At 42.7% G+C, this 21,209-nt stretch overlaps 1 protein-coding gene across 1 annotated transcript in view; it reads right to left on the bottom strand.

The window, feature by feature from the left end:
• Window positions 1-21,209, bottom strand: part of SMIM14 (small integral membrane protein 14) — a 285,054-nt gene that overhangs the window by 12,842 nt on the left and 251,003 nt on the right. The window contains exon 4 of the mRNA XM_053704044.1: window positions 6,520-6,668. Coding sequence (XP_053560019.1) covers window positions 6,520-6,668 — 149 coding nt within the window. The remainder of the gene's footprint in view (window positions 1-6,519; window positions 6,669-21,209) is intronic.

Genomic DNA, 21,209 nt, shown 5'->3' with positions numbered 1-21,209 from the left:
GTGCTGTTTTAGATGTACACTGTGCAGCACTGGATGCTAAGCCCTAACTAGGCATCCAGTCAATCCAACTGCATCAGAAAAGGTCCTGCTGGGGTTACCACTGTTACCAGATAACTGCTCTGGTGGTGGGGATTGTTTCTGGGTAGGGCTCACTATAGGCGCATGCAGCAGAAAGCTGGAGTGGCAGGCACGTGAGGATTTGAGCATCTGTGCAGCTGCACACACTGCTCTCTTTAGTCTTGAGGCTGTGTGACTCGTCTGTATCCATGCAGCCTTGGGCAGACAGCATCCAGTCTGCTGGTCCCCTTAGCCCTGCTCTTTCTGCTGTGGCTCTAAGATCAACTAACTGAAGTTTGTAAGGAAAACAGTGCTTTGTAGAAAGGTGTCAGTGGGAAGAATAAGTGAGTGTACACATGCCCCTCCCCCATGCAGCATTGTCTAGTGCAGGATGAGAGGGAACTTGTTCCTAGCAAAGTAGTGACATGTGCTGCTGTGGTTGATGTATAGTGTCATGCTGATACTTCACACATTAAGGTAAGGTTTATTTTTATAGTTTTTATTTCTCTCTGTTTCAGATTTTACAGCTTCCCATAGTAGTTCTACTGTTCCAGTCAGTAAACTTATATCTGTCTGCACCTCTATGCTTCCACCTCAGTCTTTACCTTGCTTTGCTCCTGTTGGCTGCCCTAAATCTCTTTAACCAGCTAACCTCACACCAGAATCACATTCAAAAGCATATTAAATTAATCCAGAGTGGAGGAATTTATATATTTATTTACTAGTTATTAGTACTGCTTAGGTCCAGTTTCACATATTGCAATTTCTTTTTTAATGATTAGCCCAGCAGTGGATGATCCACTGCTGGGCTAATGATTTAAAAAAATATATAAAATAAATTGATTTAGTTGTTTTTTGGGATGTTGGGGTGGAGAGCGAAATTGCATGGTGGGGGGGGGGGGCAAGAAAATGTTTGCCCAGGGTCCAGTCAGTATTAAAGAAGGCCCTGTCCACACCCAAAATAAAGTTTAATGAAAACATAAGCAGAAGATTCAAACTGAAACCGCTGCCTGAAGTACTTTTCTACCAAAAACTGCTTCAGAAGAAGAAAACACATCAAAATGGTAGAATTTAGTAAAAGTATACAAAGAGGACCAAGTTGCTGCTTTGCAAATCTGATCAACCGAAGCCTCATTCCTAAACGCCCAGGAAGTAGAAACTGACCTAGTAGAATGAGCTGTAATCTTTTGAGGCGGAGTTTTACCCGACTCGACATAAGCATGGTGAATTAAGGATTTCAACCAAGATGCCAAAGAAATGGCAGAAGCTTTCTGACCTTTTCTAGAACCGGAAAAGATGACAAATAGACTAGAAGTCTTTCGGAAAGACTTAGTAGCCTCAACATAATATTTCAAAGCTCTAACAACATCCAAAGAATGCAACGATTTCTCCTTAGAATTCTTAGGATTAGGACATAATGAAGGAACCACAATTTCTCTACTAATGTTGTTGGAATTCACAACCTTAGGTAAAAATTCAAAAGAAGTTCGCAACACCGCCTTATCCTGATGAAAAATCAAAAAAGGAGACTCACAAGAAAGAGAAGATAATTCAGAGACTCTTCTGGCAGAAGAGATGGCCAAAAGGAACAAAACTTTCCAAGAAAGTAATTTAATGTCCAATGAATGCATGGGTTCAAAAGGAGGAGCTTGAAGAGCCCTCAGAACCAAATTCAAACTCCAAGGAGGAGAAATAGACTTAATGACAGGTTTTATACGAACCAAAGCTTGTACAAAACAATGAATATCAGAAAGATTAGCAATCTTTCTGTGAAAAAGAACAGAAAGAGCAGAGATTTGTCCTTTCAAGGAACTTGCGGACAAACCTTTATCTAAACCATCCTGAAGAAACTGTAAAATTCTCGGAATTCTAAAAGAATGCCAGGAAAAATGATGAGAAAGACACCAAGAAATATAAGTCTTCCAGACTCTATAATATATCTCTAGATACAGATTTACGAGCCTGTAACATAGTATTAATCACAGAGTCAGAGAAACCTCTTTGACCAAGAATCAAGCGTTCAATCTCCATACCTTCAAATTTAAGGATTTGAGATCCTGATGGAAGAAAGGACCTTGCGACAGAAGGTCTGGTCTTAACGGAAGAGTCCACGGCTGGCAAGAGGCCATCCGGACAAGATCCGCATACCAAAACCTGTGAGGCCATGCTGGAGCTACCAGCAGAACAAACGAGCATTCCTTCAGAATCTTGGAGATTACTCTTGGAAGAAGAACTAGAGGCGGAAAGATATAGGCAGGATAATACTTCCAAGGAAGTGATAATGCATCCACTGCCTCCGCCTGAGGATCCCGGGATCTGGACAGATACCTGGGAAGTTTGTTTAGATGAGAAGCCATCAGATCTATTTCTGGGAGTTCCCACATTTGAACAATCTGAAGAAATACCTCTGGGTGAAGAGACCATTCGCCCGGATGCAACGTTTGGCGACTGAGATAATCCGCTTCCCAATTGTCTATACCTGGGATATGAACCGCAGAGATTAGACAGGAGCTGGATTCCGCCCAAACTAGAATTCGAGATACTTCTTTCATAGCCAGAGGACTGTGAGTCCCTCCTTACACTGAATCTATCTGGAAACCTAAAAAGGTTACCCTTGTCTGAGGAATCAATGAACTTTTTAGTGAATTGATCCTCCAACCATGATCTTGAAGAAACAACACAAGTCGATTCGTATGAGATTCTGCTAAATGTGAAGACTGAGCAAGTACCAAGATATCGTCCAAATAAGGAAATACCACAATACCCTGTTCTCTGATTACAGACAGAAGGGCACCGAGAACCTTTGTAAAAATTCTTGGGGCTGTAGCTAGGCCAAACGGCAGAGCCACAAACTGGTAATGCTTGTCCAGGAAAGAGAATCTCAGGAACTGATAGTGAGCTGGATGAATCGGAATATGCAGATATGCATCCTGTAAATCTATTGTAGACATATAATGCCCTTGCTGAACAAAAGGCAAGACAGTCCTTACAGTTACCATTTTGAATGTTGGTATCCTTACATAACGATTCAATATTTTTAGATCCAGAACTGGTCTGAAGGAATTCTCATTCTTGGGTACAATGAAGAGATTCGAATAAAATCCCAGCCCCTGTTCCAAAACTGGAACTGGCATAATTACTCCAGCCAACTCTAGATCTGAAACACATTTCAGAAATGCTTGAGCTTTCACTGGGTTTACTGGGACACGGGAAAGAAAAAATCTCTTTGCAGGAGGTCTTATCTTGAAACCAATTCTCTACCCTTCTGAAACAATGTTCTGAATCCAAAGATTGTGAACTGAATTGATCCAAATTTCTTTGAAAAAACGTAATCTGCCCCCTACCAGCTGAGCTGGAATGAGGGCCGCACCTTCATGTGGACTTAGAAGCTGGCTTTGCTTTTCTAGAAGGCTTGGATTTATTCCAGACTGGAGATGGTTTCAAAACTGAAACTGCTCCTGAGGATGAAGGATCAGGCTTTTGTTCTTTGTTGAAACGAAAGGAACGAAAACGATTATTAGCCCTGTTTTTACCCTTAGATTTTTTATCCTGTGGTAAAAAAGTTCCTTTCCCACCAGTAACAGTTGAGATAATAGAATCCAACTGAGAACCAAATAATTTATTACCCTGGAAAGAAAGGGAAAGTAGAGTCGATTTAGAAGACATATCAGCATTCCAAGTTTTAAGCCATAAAGCTCTTCTAGCTAAAATAGCTAGAGACATAAACCTGACATCAACTCTGATAATATCAAAAATGGCATCACAGATAAAATTATTAGCATGTTGAAGAAGAATAATAATATTATGAGAATCATGATCTGTTACTTGTTGCGCTAAAGTTTCCAACCAAAAAGTTGAAGCTGCAGCAACATCAGCCAATGATATAGCAGGTCTAAGAAGATTACCTGAACACAGATAAGCTTTTCTTAGAAAGGATTCAATTTTCCTATCTAAAGGATCCTTAAAGGAAGTACCATCTGCCGTAGGAATAGTAGTACGTTTAGCAAGGGTAGAAATAGCCCCATCAACTTTAGGGATTTTGTCCCAAAACTCTAATCTGTCGGACGGTACAGGATATAATTGCTTAAAACGTTTAGAAGGAGTAAATGAATTACCCAAATTATTCCATTCTCTGGAAATTACTTCAGAAATAGCACCAGGAACAGGAAAAACTTCTGGAATAACCACAGGAGATCTAAAGACCTTGTCTAAACGTTTAGATTTAGTATCAAGAGGACCAGAATCCTCAATTTCTAATGCAATTAGGACTTCTTTAAGTAAAGAACGGATAAATTCCATTTTAAATAAATATGACGATTTATCAGCATCAACCTCTGAGACAGAATCCTCTGTATCAGAAGAATCATTAGAATCAGAATGATGATGTTCATTTAAAAATTCATCTGTATAAAGAGAAGTTTTAAAAGACTTTTTATGTTTACCAGAAGGAGGAATAACAGACATAGCCTTCTTAATGGATTCAGAAACAAAATCTCTTATGTTATCAGGAACACTCTGAACATTAGATGTTGATGGAACTGCAACAGGTAATGGTACTTTACTAAAGGAAATATTTTCTGCATTAACAAGTTTGTCATGACATTTAATACAAACAACAGCTGGAGGAACAACTACCAAAAGTTTACAGCAGATATACTTAGCTTTGGAAGTTCCAGCACCAGGCAGCGATTTTCCAGTAGTATCTTCTGACTCAGTTGCAACGTGGGACATCTTGCAATATGTAATAGAAAAAACAACATATAAAGCAAAATTGATCAAATTCCTTAAATGACAGTTTCAGGAATGGGAAAAAATGCCAGTGAACAAGCTTCTAGCAACCAGAAGCAACAAATGAGACATAAAGTGGAGACAAAATTGACGCCCACATTATTTGGCGCCTAAATGCTATTAGCGCCAAAAATGACGCCACATCCGGAACGCCGACATTTTTGCCTGAATAAACGTAAAAAATGACGCAACTTCTGGCAACACGTATGACGCCGGAAATAGAAAAAAAAATTTGCGCCAAGAAAGTCCGCGCCAAGAATGACGCAATAAAATGAAGCATTTTCAGCCCCCGCGAGCCTAACAGCCCACAGGGAAAAAGTCAAATTTTAAGGTAAGATAAAAATGATATATTCAAATGCATTATCCCAAATATGAAACTGACTGTCTGAAATAAGGAAATGTTGAACATCCTGAGTCAAGGCAAATAAATGTTTGAATACATATATTTAGAACTTTATAAAAAAGTGCCCAACCATAGCTTTAGAGTGTCACAGAAAATAAGACTTACTTACCCCAGGACACTCATCCGTTGTAGAAAGCCAAACCAGTACTGAAACGAAAATCAGCAGAGGTAATGGTATAAATATAAGAGTATATCGTCGATCTGAAAAGGGAGGTAAGAGATGAATCTCTACGACCGATAACAGAGAACCCATGAAATAGACCCCGTAGAAGGAGATCATTGAGTTCAAATAGGCAATACTCTCTTCACATCCCTCTGACATTCACTGCACGCTGAGAGGAAAACCGGGCTCCAACCTGCTGCGGAGCGCATATCAACGTAGAATCTAGCACAAACTTACTTCACCACCTCCATAGGAGGCAAAGTTTGTAAAACTGATTTGTGGGTGTGGTGAGGGGTGTATTTATAGGCATTTTGAGGTTTGGGAAACTTTGCCCCTCCTGGTAGGAATGTATATCCCATACGTCACTAGCTCATGGACTCTTGCTAATTACATGAAAGAAAGTATGCAGAGAGGACCAAGTTGCAGCCTTGCAAATCTGTTCTACAGAAACTTCCTTCTTGAAAGCCCAGGAAGAAGGGACAGCCCTAGTGAAATGAGCTAAAATTCTCTCAGGAGGCTGCTGTCCAGCAGTCTCATAAACCAAACGCATTATACTACTCAACCAAAGAGAAAGCAAAGTAGCTGAAGCACTCTGACATTTATGTTTCCCAGAGAAACAAACAGCAAACTGGCAACAATCCTTAGTCGCCTGTAGATAGAAAATAAAAGCATGCACAACATAAAAGTTGTGCAACAAATGTTCCTTATGAGAAGAAAGAGAAGGAATAACAATTTTCTGATTAATTTATCCGAAACCACATAGGAAGAAAACCTAACTAGTACAAATAACCGCCTTAACTGCATGAAAGATAAGGCGAATCACACTGCAAAACTGAGAGGGCTGAGACCAAGCAGAAAAGATAGAAACCTTCAAAAATAACAACAAAACTTCACCTCCTCCTTGCACTGCAGGCAAAGAGAATGACTGGAGGTCTCCTCCTGCTGGCCAGGAGTGATATTCCCACTAGTAATTGATGATTCTGTGGACTCACCATATCTTAGGAAAGAAAAAGCAAATTAAATCATTAGGTCTCTTCATTGTAGTCTGCAATATAAATGTACATTACTAAACATTGTAACTAAAATAAGAAAAAGTATTAATACGCACATTGTGAGGACTGCTGGGCTTTCCAGAAGCTGAGTTCCCTCTGAGACTCCTAGGTCTTAAGAGATATAAAGTAAACCCAATCACCAACCAAGCCATCATGATCATAGTAATGCCGATTCCAACATCTCCAGAAGGATTTGGTCCTGGTACTGAAGAAAAAAAAAAAAAAAAAAAAAAAGAAGAGGTTAAAATGTGTCCCTGTTCTTACACTTATGCAAAGTGCCCCACAGTTCCTTAGTTGTCAATTCCTTGTGCTCACTGAGCTTGTCCTTAGGGCTAGATTTATTATAGCTGAGGCGTATAGGGGCGCATATACGCGCCCCTATACGCCTCAGCTCGCCTGTGGCGGGGCGAAATTACCTGCATGTATTTGGCATTACACACGAGCGCAATTTTGCGCTCGCGTGCAATCCTGCCCCCTGCCCGTGTACAGCCAATCACGCGCGGGCAGGAGCTGTCAATCTCCTCGGTCGGACTCGACCGAGGAGATTGAATTTCGCCAGTTTAGAGGTGGCGAAGAGTTTAGGGAAGAAGCGGTCTGGTGACCGCTGATTGATAAATCACGGTCAGCAAGTTCTTGTGAGAACTTGCTGCCGTAGGAGCTTGATCAATCTAGCCCTTAGAGGTACTGTGCTGAGTACTAGGGGCTCCAACAAACACTATATAAATATACACACACACACACAAATGTAAGAGATGCAATAACATGTTTCACTGTGTTGTACTCACTGCCTTATGCAGGTCTCCTTTTACCTCCAGAAAGGCGGATGCAGCCAATAAGAAGCTGCTCTGCAATTTGCTGATTGCTGTAGGGAGATCACAGCTACTGCACAGAGGGCGTTATGGAGCATACTGTCTCCCTACCGCAACAAGCAGACTCAGATGCCGGCTGGTGACAGCACTGCTTTGTTCCCCGATACAGACGCGGATTGACTGTAAAAGCACTTATTGCAGAACTGACATGCAAAACAGCTTTGTTTTATAAAGTTACTACCGCTGATTCTAAACAGAATCCTTAATTTTAGTAAACAAACATATTGGGGATTGAAAACTAACAATTTCTATCATATGAAAAAGCACTATTTAAACAATTGTTAAACCTGTTTATTTTGAAGCTAATAGTATGCACATGCCTTTTTACATCTGGTCCTTAAGGACTGGTTGCTCACTGGCTGAGCTTCCACTGTTTTAATGGTGGACAGCGACACGCCTCCCAAGCATAAAAACAGCAGAAATTCTCAGTACAGGAACATCCGTTTTACAAAAATCTGTAATCCATTTTAAAACACCCTCTTTATATACAAAATAAGAGGGGGGAAAAGATCTTATAATTCCTAAACTATGGACACTGAGGGGAGTTTTTGATCTGTTAATCCCAAATGTAATAAACGCCATTTATAGTAGCCAGTTGTGATCTTAAAGGGATATGAAACCCAAAAATGTTTTTTGTGTGATTCAGAGCATACCATTTTTTAAAAGTTTCCATTTTACTTCTATTATAAAATATGCTTTGTTCCCATGATATTCTTTGTTGAAGAGATACCTAGGTAGATGTCTAGACTAGAGCACTACATGGCAGACAATAATGCTGCCATCTTGTGCTCTTACAAATGGATAATATTCTTGTAAAACTGCTACCATATAGTGTTCCAGACATGTGCACGTGCCAGAGTTTACGTCCCTGCTTTTCAACAAAAGATACTAAGAGAATGAAGATACTCTGGTAATAGAATACATTTTGGGTTTCATATCCCTTTAATAACTTTTCCTCGTTCAGTGACTGGTAATATTGGTCATCATATAAAGAAGAGAATAGCAAAAAAAAAAAAAATAGGCACAGACTTCTGTGCAAGAAGGTAATTAAACATTTACTAGTATATTTAACAAAATAAACAGATTGCTGATTCTGCTGCAAGGGCACAAGTCTGGACTTTGAAAGCAAGGGAAAGGTTATAGCGCGTGCATGAATACAAATACTGAAAATCTCACTTCATTCTAAAAAAACTAATTTTTAAATCTCTTTTTTTTTTTTAAAGGAACTAGCTGCATACATAAAGAAACATCAGTAAATACATTCTTTATGGGGTATCAAACTCAACAACAGACAGATTTTATAGAGACATAATGCTACAATAAGAAAATGTTCTAACTCATATCTTTTTCTTATTGCACAGTTGCTCTGTCCCAAGATCACTAAAGAGGCCATAAAACAAATCTAGATTTTCTAAATGCTGTAAATCAGCAATTAGATTTGCAGCATTGGCAGGTTACAGAATTTTGCTTGTACGAATATGAAAAAGAAAAGAAAAAAAAAAAGAAAAAAGAAGTGTTAAGGTTCCGTGAAGCAGTGATGTAACTTAGGTTTCTTTCTCTACTGAAGCCATTTAGGGACAGTTATAAACTGGTCACTAGAGTGTGCAGCCAAAGACTATGTATAATATAGTAATGCTAAGTCTGCTCCTCCATTTTTAAAATTGTGAAAAGCCCAGAATTTTAAGAGGTACAAGGAATAGTGTACTCAGGCAAGCAGCAGATTAGTTTATTGTGCATGAACACACTTTTAAAAGTGCTGAGCTCTCTCCCACTCCTTTCTATTGTATTTTGTTTGCATAGCTTTGATGTAGCCATTTCAATAGGAAAAACATAATTCATGCTTACCAGATAAATTCCTTTCCTTCCGGATAGGGAGAGTCCACGGCTTTATTCCTTACTGTTGGGAAATAAAACACCTGGCCACCAGGAGGAGGTCGACACCCCAGCCAAAGGCTTAAATATCCCTCCCACTTCCTCATTACCCCAGTCACTCTGCAGAGGGAACAAAAAAAAGTAGGAGAAACATTAGGGTATAAATTGTGCCAGAAGAATAAAATAAATAGGGGACCGCCCATAGACAAGAAAAAATGGGCAGGGGTCGTGGACTTTCCCTATCCAGAAGGAAAGGAATTTATCTGGTAAGCATAAATTATGTTTTCCTTTCTAAGATAGGGAGAGTCCACGGCTTCATTCCTTACAGTTGGGAAAACTATACCCAAGCTCCAGAGGACACTGAATGAATAACGGAATAGAACAAAAAGGAAGAGGCGGAACCTATTATGAGGGCACCACAGTCGGCAAAACTTTTCTCCTGAAAGCTGCTTCAGCCGAAGCAAAAACATCAATCTTGTAAAATTTTGAAAAAGTTTGTAAGGAGGACCGGGTAGCTGCCTTACAAATCTGATCCATAGAGGCCTCGTTCTTAAAGGCCCAAGAGGAAGCCACTGCTCTAGTGGAATGAGCAGTTATCCTCTCAGGAGGACAATGTTCCGCTGTCTTGTAAGCTAAGCAGATGACACTCCTTAACCAAAAAGATAGGGAAGTCAAAGTAGCCTTCTGCCCCTTACACTTCCCCGAATAAACAACAGAGGAAGATTGCCTAAACTCCTCAGTAGCCTGAAGATAGAACTACAAGGTGCGAACCACATCCAAATTGTGAAGTAAGCGTTCCTTCGATGAAGAAGGAAGGATTAGGACACAAGAAAGGAACCACAATCTCCAGATTGATGTTGCGATCCGACACAACCTTTAGGAAGAAAACCTAATTTAGTACGTAAAACTGCCTTATCTGCATGAAAAATCAGATGAGGGGGCTCACATTGCAAAGCAGAGATCTCAGAAACTCTGCGCGCAGAGGCAATAGCCAATAAAAAGAGAACCTTCCAAGATAACAATTTAATGTCAACGGAATGCAAAGGCTCAAACGGAACCTGTTGCAAAACCTGAAGAACAAGATTTAGGCTCCAAGGAGGAGCCCCAGATCTAAATACAGGTCTGATCCTAATCAGAGCCTTAACAAAGGACTGCAGGTCTGGAAGCTCAGCCAGTCGCTTGTGCAATAAAACCGTCAGGGCCGAAATCTGTCCCCTCAGGGAACTAGCAGAAAGGCCCTTCACCAGCCCATCCTGGAGAAAAGATAAGATCCTGGCAACCTAAACTCTGTGCCAGGAAAAACCACGCTCTTCACACTAGAATAAGTAGGTCCTCCACACCTTGTGGTAGATACGCTGAGTAACTGGTTTAGAAGCTAGAATAAGAGTATCAATGACACTCTCAAAGAAACCTCTCTTGGCTAAGACTAAGCGTTCAATCTCCACGCAGTCAGTCTCAGAGAATCTAGATTTTGATGAACAAATGGACCTTCTATCAGCAGGTCTCTGTGACAAGGTAACTTCCACGGAAGAGATGAGGACATCCCCACTAGATACATGAACCACGTCCTTTGCGGCCACGATGGAGCAATAGGGATTACTGATACCCGCTCCTGCTTGATGCGGGCCACCACTCGAGGAAGAAGCGGTAATGGAGGAAAAATATATGAGTTTGAACCTCCAGGGCACTGCTAGTGCATCTATTAGATCCGCTTGGGGATCCCTTGACCAGTTCCTGGGTAGCTTGGTATTGAGATGGGATGCCATGAGATCTATCTCCGGCGTCCCCCACTTGCTGCATATCTCTACGAACACCTCAGGATGGAGAGACCATTCTGTTGGATTGAAGGATTGCCTGCTTAGAAAATCCGCCTCTCAGTTGTCCACACCGGAATGTGGATTGCTGACAGAGAACAGCTGTGGGCCTCCGCCCACTCCAGAATCTGAGATACTTCCTTCATCGCCAAGGAACTTCTCGTTACCCCCTGATGGTTGATGTAAGGTTATATTGTCTGATTGGAATCTGATAAACTGGGACGAACCCAGAAGTGGCCAAGCCTTCAAGGTCTTGAAGATTGCCCATAGTTCCAAAATATTGATCGGTAGGGATGACTCCTCCTGAGTCCACAACCCCTGTGCCTTCCTGGCACCCCAAACGGCTCCCCATACGGATAGGCTTGCGTCCGTAGTCACAATCTCCCAGGATGGTCTTAAAAAGCATGTCCCTCGGGACAGATGATCTGGACAGAGCCACCAAGAGAGCGATTCTCTCGACCGGCTAATACAATCTGTTGAGACAGATCTGAATGATCACCGTTCCACTACCTCAGCATGCACCATTGTAAAGGTTATAGACAGAACCTGGCAAAAGGAATGATGTCCATGCAGGACACCATGAGACCAATCACCTCCATACACTGAGCCACAGAGGGACTCAAGGAGGTCCAGAGGGCAAGACATGCCGAAGTTAGCTTGCAACGTCTCTGGTCTGTTAGAAATATCCTCATGGATATAAAGTCTATTATAGTTACTAGTACCCAGAAATTCCATCCTGGTACTTGGGATAAGAGAACTCTTTTCCAAGTTTATCTTCCATCCATGTTATCGAAGAAGACTTCGTCCTGCACCAGAATATCGTCCAAGTATGTGGCTACTGCAATACCCTGAGTTCTGGCAATGGCTAGAAGAGCCCCCAGAACCTTGGTAAAGATTCTTGGAGCAGTAGCTAGGAAGGGCAATGAACTGGAAGTGTTGGTCCAGGAATGCAAACCTCAGGAACTGAAAGTGTTTCCTGTGGATTGGAACATAAAGGTTAGCATCCTTTAGATCTATAGTGGTCAGAAACTGGCCTTCCTGAATTAAAGGAAAGATGGACCTTATCGTCTCCATCTTGAAGGAACGGACACTGAGAAATTCGTTTATACACTTTAGGTCCAGAATTGGGTGGAAAGTTCCCTCCTTCTTTGGGACCACGAAAAGGTTTGAATAAAACCCCAAACTTCTTTCTTCAATAGGCACCGGGACAACAAATCTTAAGGAGGATAGATCCCGAACGCACCCTAGAAAGGCATCCCCTCTTTTCTGGTCTGCTAGACCGATTCGAGAGAAGGAATCTGCCCCTTGGCGGATGAGATTTGAAGCCTATCTTGTATCCCTGAGATACCACCTCCAGGACCCACGGATCCTGTACGTCCTTGAACCAAGCATCTGAAGAGAAAAAAAACAGTCTGCCCCCTACACGATCTGATCCCGGATCGGGGGCCGCCCCTTTATGCGGATTTGTTTTCGGTGGGCTTCTTATTTTGCTTGGATTTATTCCAGGACTGAGCTGGCTTCCAAGTACTCTTGGTTTGCTCGGGCTTGGAGAATGGTTGTTGTCGTTGGGATTTGTCAGAACGAAAGGAACGAAAATTAGAAGATTGTCGTCCCTTAGACTTCTTATCTTGCGGTAGGAAGGCACCCTTGCTTCCGGTAATCTTAGAAATAGAGTCCAGGCCTGGACCAAATAAAATCTTTCTCTTGAAGGGAAGAGAAAGAAGTCTGGACTTAGAAGTCATAACCGCAAACCAAGGCTTCAACCAGAGCGCCCAGCAGGCTAGGACCACAAGGCCTGAGGCCTTTGCATTTAGGCGAATAATTTGCATGTTCGCATCACAGATAAAAGAATTAGCAATTCTCAGAGCTTTAATTCTGTCTTGAATACCCTCGAGGGGAGACTCCACCTCAATGAGTTCCAACAAAGAGTTGCACTAGTAGGTAGCCACTCCGGCAACTGCAGCCGCCGGTTGAAACAAAAAACAGAATTTATGTTTACCTGATAAATTACTTTCTCCAACGGTGTGTCCGGTCCACGGCGTCATCCTTACTTGTGGGATATTCTCTTCCCCAACAGGAAATGGCAAAGAGCCCAGCAAAGCTGGTCACATGATCCCTCCTAGGCTCCGCCTACCCCAGTCATTCGACCGACGTTAAGGAGGAATATTTGCATAGGAGAAACCATATGGTACCGTGGTGACTGTAGTTAAAGAAAATAAATTATCAGACCTGATTAAAAAAACCAGGGCGGGCCGTGGACCGGACACACCGTTGGAGAAAGTAATTTATCAGGTAAACATAAATTCTGTTTTCTCCAACATAGGTGTGTCCGGTCCACGGCGTCATCCTTACTTGTGGGAACCAATACCAAAGCTTTAGGACACGGATGAAGGGAGGGAGCAAATCAGGTCACCTAAATGGAAGGCACCACGGCTTGCAAAACCTTTCTCCCAAAAATAGCCTCAGAAGAAGCAAAAGTATCAAACTTGTAAAATTTGGTAAAAGTGTGCAGTGAAGACCAAGTCGCTGCCCTACATATCTGATCAACAGAAGCCTCGTTCTTGGAGGCCCATGTGGAAGCCACAGCCCTAGTGGAATGAGCTGTGATTCTTTCGGGAGGCTGCCGTCCGGCAGTCTCGTAAGCCAATCTGATGATGCTTTTAATCCAAAAAGAGAGAGAGGTAGAAGTTGCTTTTTGACCTCTCCTTTTACCAGAATAAACAACAAACAAGGAAGATGTTTGTCTAAAATCCTTTGTAGCATCTAAATAGAATTTTAGAGCGCGAACAACATCCAAATTGTGCGACAAACGTTCCTTCTTTGAAACTGGTTTCGGACACAGAGAAGGTACGATAATCTCCTGGTTAATGTTTTTGTTAGAAACAACTTTTGGAAGAAAACCAGGTTTAGTACGTAAAACCACCTTATCTGCATGGAACACCAGATAAGGAGGAGAACACTGCAGAGCAGATAATTCTGAAACTCTTCTAGCAGAAGAAATTGCAACTAAAAACAAAACTTTCCAAGATAATAACTTAATATCAACGGAATGCAAGGGTTCAAACGGAACCCCCTGAAGAACTGAAAGAACTAAATTGAGACTCCAAGGAGGAGTCAAAGGTTTGTAAACAGGCTTAATTCTAACCAGAGCCTGAACAAAGGCTTGAACATCTGGCACAGCAGCCAGTTTTTTGTGAAGTAACACCGACAAGGCAGAAATCTGTCCCTTCAGGGAACTTGCAGATAATCCTTTTTCCAATCCTTCTTGAAGGAAGGATAGAATCCTAGGAATCTTAACCTTGTCCCAAGAGAATCCTTTAGATTCACACCAACAGATATATTTTTTCCAAATTTTGTGGTAAATCTTTCTAGTTACAGGCTTTCTGGCCTGAACAAGAGTATCAATAACAGAATCTGAGAACCCTCGCTTCGATAAAATCAAGCGTTCAATCTCCAAGCAGTCAGCTGGAGTGAAACCAGATTCGGATGTTCGAACGGACCCTGAACAAGAAGGTCTCGTCTCAAAGGTAGCTTCCAAGGTGGAGCCGATGACATATTCACCAGATCTGCATACCAAGTCCTGCGTGGCCACGCAGGAGCTATCAAGATCACCGACGCCCTCTCCTGATTGATCCTGGCTACCAGCCTGGGGATGAGAGGAAACGGCGGGAACACATAAGCTAGCTTGAAGGTCCAAGGTGCTACTAGTGCATCCACTAGAGCCGCCTTGGGATCCCTGGATCTGGACCCGTAGCAAGGAACTTTGAAGTTCTGACGAGAGGCCATCAGATCCATGTCTGGAATGCCCCACAGCTGAGTGACTTGGGCAAAGATTTCCGGATGGAGTTCCCACTCCCCCGGATGCAATGTCTGACGACTCAGAAAATCCGCTTCCCAATTTTCCACTCCTGGGATGTGGATAGCAGACAGGTGGCAGGAGTGAGACTCCGCCCATAGAATGATTTTGGTCACTTCTTCCATCGCTAGGGAACTCCTTGTTCCCCCCTGATGGTTGATGTACGCAACAGTTGTCATGTTGTCTGATTGAAACCGTATGAACTTGGCCCTCGCTAGCTGAGGCCAAGCCTTGAGAGCATTGAATATCGCTCTCAGTTCCAGAATATTTATCGGTAGAAGAGATTCTTCCCGAGACCAAAGACCCTGAGCTTTCAGGGATCCCCAGACCGCGCCCCAGCCCATCAGACTGGCGTCGGTCGTGACAATGACCCACTCTGGTCTGCGGAATGTCATCCCTTGTGACAGGTTGTCCAGGGACAGCCACCAACGGAGTGAGTCCCTGGTCCTCTGATTTACTTGTATCTTCGGAGACAAGTCTGTATAGTCCCCATTCCACTGACTGAGCATGCACAGTTGTAATGGTCTTAGATGAATGCGCGCAAAAGGAACTATGTCCATTGCCGCTACCATCAACCCGATCACTTCCATGCACTGAGCTATGGAAGGAAGAGGAACGGAATGAAGTATCCGACAAGAGTCTAGAAGCTTTGTTTTTCTGGCCTCTGTCAGAAAAATCCTCATTTCTAAGGAGTCTATTATTGTTCCCAAGAAGGGAACCCTTGTTGACGGGGATAGAGAACTCTTTTCCACGTTCACTTTCCACCCGTGAGATCTGAGAAAGGCCAGGACAATGTCCGTGTGAGCCTTTGCTTGAGGAAGGGACGACGCTTGAATCAGAATGTCGTCCAAGTAAGGTACTACAGCAATGCCCCTTGGTCTTAGCACAGCTAGAAGGGACCCTAGTACCTTTGTGAAAATCCTTGGAGCAGTGGCTAATCCGAAAGGAAGCGCCACGAACTGGTAATGTTTGTCCAGGAATGCGAACCTTAGGAACCGATGATGTTCCTTGTGGATAGGAATATGTAGATACGCGTCCTTTAAATCCACCGTGGTCATGAATTGACCTTCCTGGATGGAAGGAAGAATAGTTCGAATGGTTTCCATCTTGAACGATGGAACCTTGAGAAACTTGTTTAAGATCTTGAGATCTAAGATTGGTCTGAACGTTCCCTCTTTTTTGGGAACTATGAACAGATTGGAGTAGAACCCCATCCCTTGTTCTCTTAATGGAACAGGATGAATCACTCCCATTTTTAACAGGTCTTCTACACAATGTAAGAATGCCTGTCTTTTTATGTGGTCTGAAGACAACTGAGACCTGTGGAACCTCCCCCTTGGGGGAAGTCCCTTGAATTCCAGAAGATAACCTTGGTAGACTATTTCTAGCGCCCAAGGATCCAGAACATCTCTTGCCCAAGCCTGAGCGAAGAGAGAGAGTCTGCCCCCCACCAGATCCGGTCCCGGATCGGGGGCCAACATTTCATGCTGTCTTGGTAGCAGTGGCAGGTTTCTTGGCCTGCTTTCCCTTGTTCCAGCCTTGCATTGGTCTCCAAGCTGGCTTGGCTTGAGAAGTATTACCCTCTTGCTTAGAGGACGTAGCACCTTGGGCTGGTCCGTTTCTACGAAAGGGACGAAAATTAGGTTTATTTTTTGCCTTGAAAGGCCGATCCTGAGGAAGGGCGTGGCCCTTACCCCCAGTGATATCAGAGATAATCTCTTTCAAGTCAGGGCCAAACAGCGTTTTCCCCTTGAAAGGAATGTTAAGTAGCTTGTTCTTGGAAGACGCATCAGCCGACCAAGATTTCAACCAAAGCGCTCTGCGCGCCACAATAGCAAACCCAGAATTCTTAGCCGCTAACCTAGCCAATTGCAAAGTGGCGTCTAGGGTGAAAGAATTAGCCAATTTGAGAGCATTGATTCTGTCCATAATCTCCTCCAAAGGAGGAGAATCACTATCGACCGCTCTTATCAGATCATCGAACCAGAAACATGCGGCTGTAGCGACAGGGACAATGCATGAAATTGGTTGTAGAAGGTAACCTTGCTGAACAAACATCTTTTTAAGCAAACCTTCTAATTTTTTATCCATAGGATCTTTGAAAGCACAACTATCCTCTATGGGTATAGTGGTGCGTTTGTTTAAAGTGGAAACCGCTCCCTCGACCTTGGGGACTGTCTGCCATAAGTCCTTTCTGGGGTCGACCCTAGGAAACAATTTTTTAAATATGGGGGGAGGGACGAAAGGAATACCGGGCCTTTCCCATTCTTTATTAACAATGTCCGCCACCCGCTTGGGTATAGGAAAAGCTTCTGGGAGCCCCGGCACCTCTAGGAACTTGTCCATTTTACAAAGTTTCTCTGGGATGACCAACTTGTCACAATCATCCAGAGTGGATAATACCTCCTTAAGCAGAATGCGGAGATGTTCCAACTTAAATTTAAATGCAATCACATCAGGTTCAGCCTGTTGAGAAATGTTCCCTGAATCAGTAATTTCTCCCTCAGACAAAACCTCCCTGGCCCCATCAGACTGGGTTAGGGGCCCTTCAGAAATATTATTATCAGCGTCGTCATGCTCTTCAGTATCTAAAACAGAGCAGCCGCGCTTACGCTGATAAGTGTTCATTTTGGCTAAAATGTTTTTGACAGAATTATCCATTACAGCCGTTAATTGTTGCATAGTAAGGAGTATTGGCGCGCTAGATGTACTAGGGGCCTCCTGAGTGGGCAAGACTCGTGTAGACGAAGGAGGGAATGATGCAGTACCATGCTTACTCCCCTCACTTGAGGAATCATCTTGGGCATCATTATCATTATCACATAAATCACATTTATTTAAATGAATAGGAATTCTGGCTTCCCCACATTCAGAACACAGTCTATCTGGTAGTTCAGACATGTTAAACAGGCATAAACTTGATAACAAAGTACAAAAAACGTTTTGAAATAAAACCGTTACTGTCACTTTAAATTTTAAACTGAACACACTTTATTACTGCAATTGCGAAAAAACATGAAGGAATTGTTCAAAATTCACCAAATTTTCACCACAGTGTCTTAAAGCCTTAAAAGTATTGCACACCAAATTTGGAAGCTTTAACCCTTAAAATAACGGAACCGGAGCCGTTTTGAACTTTAACCCCTTTACAGTCCCTGGTATCTGCTTTGCTGAGACCCAACCAAGCCCAAAGGGGAATACGATACCAAATGACGCCTTCAGAAAGTCTTTTCGAAGTATCAGAGCTCCTCTCACATGCGACTGCATGCCATGCCTCTCAAAAACAAGTGCGCCACACCGGCGCGAAAATGAGGCTCTGCTTATGCTTTGGGAAAGCCCCTAAAGAATAAGGTTTCTAAAACAGTGCCTGCCGATATTATTATATCAAAATACCCAGATAAAATGATTCCTCAAGGCTAAATATGTGTTAATAATGAATCGATTTAGCCCAGAAAAAGTCTACAGTTTTAATAAGCCCTTGTGAAGCCCTTATTTACGATCGTAATAAACATGGCTTACCGGATCCCATAGGGAAAATGACAGCTTCCAGCATTACATCGTCTTGTTAGAATGTGTCATACCTCAAGCAGCAAGAGACTGCACACTGTTCCCCCAACTGAAGTTAATTGCTCTCAACAGTCCTGTGTGGAACAGCCATGGATTTTAGTGACGGTTGCTAAAATCATTTTCCTCATACAAACAGAAATCTTCATCTCTTTTCTGTTTCTGAGTAAATAGTACATACCAGCACTATTTCAAAATAACAAACTCTTGATTGAATAATAAAAACTACAGTTAAACACTAAAAAACTCTAAGCCATCTCCGTGGAGATGTTGCCTGTACAACGGCAAAGAGAATGACTGGGGTAGGCGGAGCCTAGGAGGGATCATGTGACCAGCTTTGCTGGGCTCTTTGCCATTTCCTGTTGGGGAAGAGAATATCCCACAAGTAAGGATGACGCCGTGGACCGGACACACCTATGTTGGAGAAATCCTGTATGTTGAAACATCTTTCTCAGAAAGGTTTCCATTTTCTTATCCATCGGCTCTCTGAACGAAGAACTATCCTCAAGGAGGTATAGTAGTACGTTTAGCAAGTGTAGAGATAGCACCATCCACCTTAGGAATGGAGCCCCACAAATCGAGTTGAGAGTCCGGGACCGGGAACAACCTTTTAAAAGTAGACGAGGGGGAAAAGGAAGAACCAATTCTTTCCCATTCGTTCTTAATAATGTTCGCCATCTTAACCGGCAAAGGAAAAGTCAAAGGAACTTTCATGTCTTCGAAACTCTGTCTAACTTTGGTATCATAGGTTCTTCAGGCAGCGCAGCCTCTGGAACCTCTAACGTAGACAGAACCTCCTTTAATAAAAACGCAAGTGCTCAATTTTTAATCTAAAGGACGGTTCCTCCACAGCAGGAGGCTTAGACGCTAAGGACTCCGACCCAGAAAGTTCACCCTCTGAAGCTACAAAGGTTAACTCATCATTGGGTAACTCAGACATAATAGCTAAATCTGATAAATATTAAGATGACATCGGGTCAGGAGACCTATGTTTAATCTTTCTCTTGCATTTGCTAGAGCGAGGTAATGCACTGAGGGCCGCAGACACCGCTGTTTGTAACTGCGCGGCAAAGTCCGCAGGAAGAAGGCCCCCTCCGGATGGAGGATTAGAAGTGCTACGGGGAACTGCATTTGGAGTGGATATTGTAGCAAGGGTAGTAATCTCACCGGACGCCGAGTCCTGAGAGGTTGACGGCTGAGAGGGACTAAGAGCCTTAGCAGGCTTGTCTCCCTTCTTAGACTTTATAACGATGTTAAGGCATGTGGAACATAATTGAGTGGGCGGGAAAACCCCGGCCTCCTCACAATATAAACAGGTATGATTTTAGTACAGAAGGAGTACCTTCTAACATGTCAGAGTCCTCCATAGCTCAGGTTAACCCCACAGAAGGAAACAAAAAAAAACACGTTTTTTTAATTATAGAACTGCACCTTTATACTCCCGATGGCTGGGGCACTCACCACCTCCTAGACCCAGACAGTTAACAGAGGAAACGCTCTCCTCAGGTTCAAGTCTCAGCCGGAATGAAAGAAATGAACATAGACCACACCCGGTTACATCGAGTGCAAGACAGTACTTCCCCTGTTATTACAAGTACAGCAAGTAATAGGAGCTGTGCAACACTTTCAAAAACGAAAGTGAAACTTAAAAGTGAAACCTGTTTGTTCCAGCTAAAAACACACAGTCTATCAGCCCAGGAAAAAAAAATCACACAAAGCAGCATGTAAATAATTAATACACTGATTAATTAACCCCAACTGTTCAATAAACCCCCTTCAGAGGATATTAACCCTGGATCCTATCAAGGTATAAAACATAAATTATGCTTACCTGATAATTTAATTTACATCTGTATGGGAAGAGTCCACAGCTGCATTCCATACTTTTGAAAAAACTGAACCTGACCACCAGAAGGAGGCAAAGCCACCCAGCCAAAAGCTTAAATACCGCCCCCACTTCCTCATAACCCCAGTCATTCTGCCGAGGGAACAAGGAACAGTAGGAGAAATATCAGGGTGAAAAAGGTGCCAGAAGAAAAAAAATTAAATTTAGGGCCGCCCACCAGAGAACACGGGCGGGAGCTGTGGACTCTTCCCATACAGATGGAAATGAAATTATCAGGTAAGCATAATTTATGTTTCCATCTTAATATGGGAAGAGTCCACAGCTGCATTCCTTACTTTTGGGAAACATATACCCAAGCTCTAGAGTACATGGAATGCTAACGGGAGGGAAAAAGAGAGGCGGACCCAATCTGAGGGCACCACATCCTGCAAAACCTTTCTCCCGAAGGCTGCTTCAGCAGAAGCAAAAACATAGAACTTGTAAAATTTTGAAAAAGTATGTAAGAAGAACCAGGTAGCCACCTTACAAATCAGATCCATAGAGGCCTCATCCTATAAGGCCCCAAAAGGAAATCGCTGCTCTCATAGAATGAGCCGTAATCCACAGAGGAGGTTTATGTCCCGCCGTCTCTAGGCGAAACGGATGACACTCCTTTAATCAAAAAGGTAAGGAAGTCAAAGAGGCCCTCTGACCCCTACTCTTCCTGGAGAGAGAACAAACAGAAAAAGAGGTTTGTCTAAATTCCTTTGTGGGCCGAAGATAGAACTTCAAGGCACAAACCACATCCAAAAATACGTTGTAATCGTTCCTTCGACGAAGGAGGATTAGGACATAAAAAGTAACCACAATCTCTTGATTGATGTTGCGAATTGACACAACCTTAGAAAGAAACCTAACTTGGCTCGTAAAACAGTCTTATTGGCAT

This window comes from Bombina bombina, chromosome 2, assembly GCF_027579735.1.
Source record: "Bombina bombina isolate aBomBom1 chromosome 2, aBomBom1.pri, whole genome shotgun sequence".
Taxonomy (NCBI): domain Eukaryota; kingdom Metazoa; phylum Chordata; class Amphibia; order Anura; family Bombinatoridae; genus Bombina; species Bombina bombina.
This window is presented reverse-complemented; position numbering and strand designations above follow the sequence as displayed.